At 39.5% G+C, this 2,527-nt stretch overlaps 1 protein-coding gene across 1 annotated transcript; it reads right to left on the minus strand.

The window, feature by feature from the left end:
- Nucleotides 1–308: 308 nt before the first annotated feature.
- LOC118343799 lies at nucleotides 309–1,259 on the minus strand. The gene is made up of 2 exons (XM_035682585.1): nucleotides 811–1,259; nucleotides 309–585 (listed from the first exon to the last, which is right to left on the minus strand). Exons 1-2 carry the CDS (start codon nucleotides 1,257–1,259, stop codon nucleotides 309–311), a joined length of 726 nt encoding a protein of 241 aa, XP_035538478.1.
- Between the last annotated feature and the right edge of the window lie 1,268 nt (nucleotides 1,260–2,527).

Consider the following 2,527-nt stretch of genomic DNA (forward strand, 5'->3'; position numbering starts at 1 on the left):
ACCTTCGACAATCTATTCACAATCAATTTAGCAAAGACCTCGTATATCACATTGCAAAAACTAATAGGACGGAATTTATCAAAATTTGTGGGATCCTTCACCATAGGGATTAAAACAATAAATGATGAGGTGTAAAATCTAGGCAACTCCATACCTTGAAAAAATTCCTTTACTGCATTGACAACATTCACTCGGACCAACTACCACCAAGATAAATAAAAAAGAGAACCAAACCCATCCGGACCTGGGCTAGAATCCGTAGGGATTGAAATCAAGGCCCCATGAATTTCCTGATCCGTAGGCTCAGACTACAGCCACCTATCCTCATTTACACCCACAACTGTTGGAATCAAATTAGATAAGTTTGGAAACTCCAACTGATCATCTTGCAACAAGAAATTCTCAAAATATCTCACAGCTTCTTCATGAATTAGCTCTGGCGTATCAAGCGATGTACCATCTTGTAACCGCATCTTTTTCACTATAGAACCTCCAACTTGAAAGTATTTAGAATTCTTATCTCCCTCCTCCATCCATCTTTGTTTCGCCTGCTGCGATAATCTAGATTCATCTCTTTGTATCCACCTGTCCAATTCAGCTTTAATTTCTAGAAATTCTTATTTCCTCTCTATCGTGCACTGGTTTTGCATCTCAGCATCCATCACCTCCACTATTTCCTCTAAATCTTGGATTTTCCCCTTCACATGACCAAACACTTCTTTATTCCATGAACGCAATTGTATTTTTAATCTCTTTCATTTTCCTTCCAAAATAACTAATGCACCCCTATCAATCTGTTCCTGCCAAGACCTCTCAGCAACATTCATAAAATCCCTATGCGAGACCCACATGTTCTGGAATCTAAATGGCGCTGGCCCATATCTATTATATTCCACCACAAATTGCACCAATAGAGGAGCATGATCTGATGTTCTTCTGCTAAGAAACTGAACCAAAACATCCCCAAACTTGACCACAAAATCATTGTTAACTAGAATACGATCCAGTTTTGCCCAACTTCTCAACATTCCTTGTTGTCCATTACACCATGATAATTGCCTCCCTTCAATCTTCCAATAAATCAAACCACATGAATTGATACAAGAATTAAACTCAAGCATTGCATTTCTTGGCTGAGGATGCCCGCCAGCACGTTCTTCATTAGTGCGTATAATATTAAAGTCTCCAATAACAGCCCATGGAACTCCAGCACACGAGAAGCTACAATGATGTTCCCAAAGCTGTTTGCGCTCCACCATAGAACACTTAGGAGACGTTTGGATTCGAAGATGACTTGAGATGAATTGTGAATAGTAGTAAGATGAGTTGTGCATAGTAGTGAGATTTGTGAGTTAAAGTTACTGAATAATAATTAATAGTAATGAAATGAGTTGAGATGAACTGAGATGAACTGCGAATACAAACGCCTCCTTAGTATACACAAATGTATCCAACAGAAGGCTCCCATTTGTCGAGAACAATCCAAAAAATGATTGATTAGTGATACGTATCAGATCCATATATAAATCATCCCTCCAACATAACCAAATTTTACCACCATCATCAATATTTGACCCAAACTTATTAAAGCCAAGTCTCAACGCCCACCTTTGAATTTTATCAGCTACTAAAAAAGGCTCTAACACCACAAGGATAGCAATATTATACTTACGAACTAGCTTCCACAGTCGTCTTTTAGATGTCCCGAACCCTCGGACATTCCACATCAACATATTCTCAATCATAAATTTAATTTGCTTGGTTGGGCCTTCGCCCTTCTAGACTTCCTCACACCCACATTCTTCTTATCTTTGGTTCTTGAGTCACACTGCCAAATACTTGGATCTAAACAATAGTCATTCACACAATCTACCTCCGTTGGATTGTCTTCTTCTGACAGGACTTCAAAACTATTATTGAACAAAACTCCTCCCTCCAGGTGCTCACCATCCTCTTGTTCCACATTACACAATTCAACTGTATCAATCACCGCCCCTACATCCTGGCCCACTTCGTTAGATGCTGCAAATTTCTCATTAACAATGACCTTGTTTACATTATCTCCACCTATCAGTAATTCCACTTCCACAGCATCAACCTTCAACATACCTTCCGACTCACCTGCCTTGAGTCCAGTGTCATTAATCGGTGAATCATTCCCTTCCATTACAATATGCTTACATTTATCCACAACCTCAACTTCCACCTATACATCCTCTATAATCACCTAAGCGTCCACATCCACCTTTTCAATCTCCCCCTCTTCTGAAATACTCTGCTTACAACCCACTTTCTTTCATACTTAATTGTCAACTTTCTTTCCTCCCACCTTCAGCTCAGGCTTAGTCTCTATTTTGGTTTTAGGCCGAACACCCACCCTACACACCACCTCCGTATGTCCCTGTCGATAACACTTGTTACAATAAAATTATCTTTTTTCATATACTACTTCCTGCCAAATCTGACTTTTTTGTCCAACAACAATCAAAGTCCGCCGTCCAATTAAACAACCTAAACTGACAGCTCG

This window comes from Juglans regia, chromosome 11, assembly GCF_001411555.2.
Source record: "Juglans regia cultivar Chandler chromosome 11, Walnut 2.0, whole genome shotgun sequence".
NCBI classification, from domain to species: Eukaryota; Viridiplantae; Streptophyta; class Magnoliopsida; order Fagales; family Juglandaceae; genus Juglans; species Juglans regia.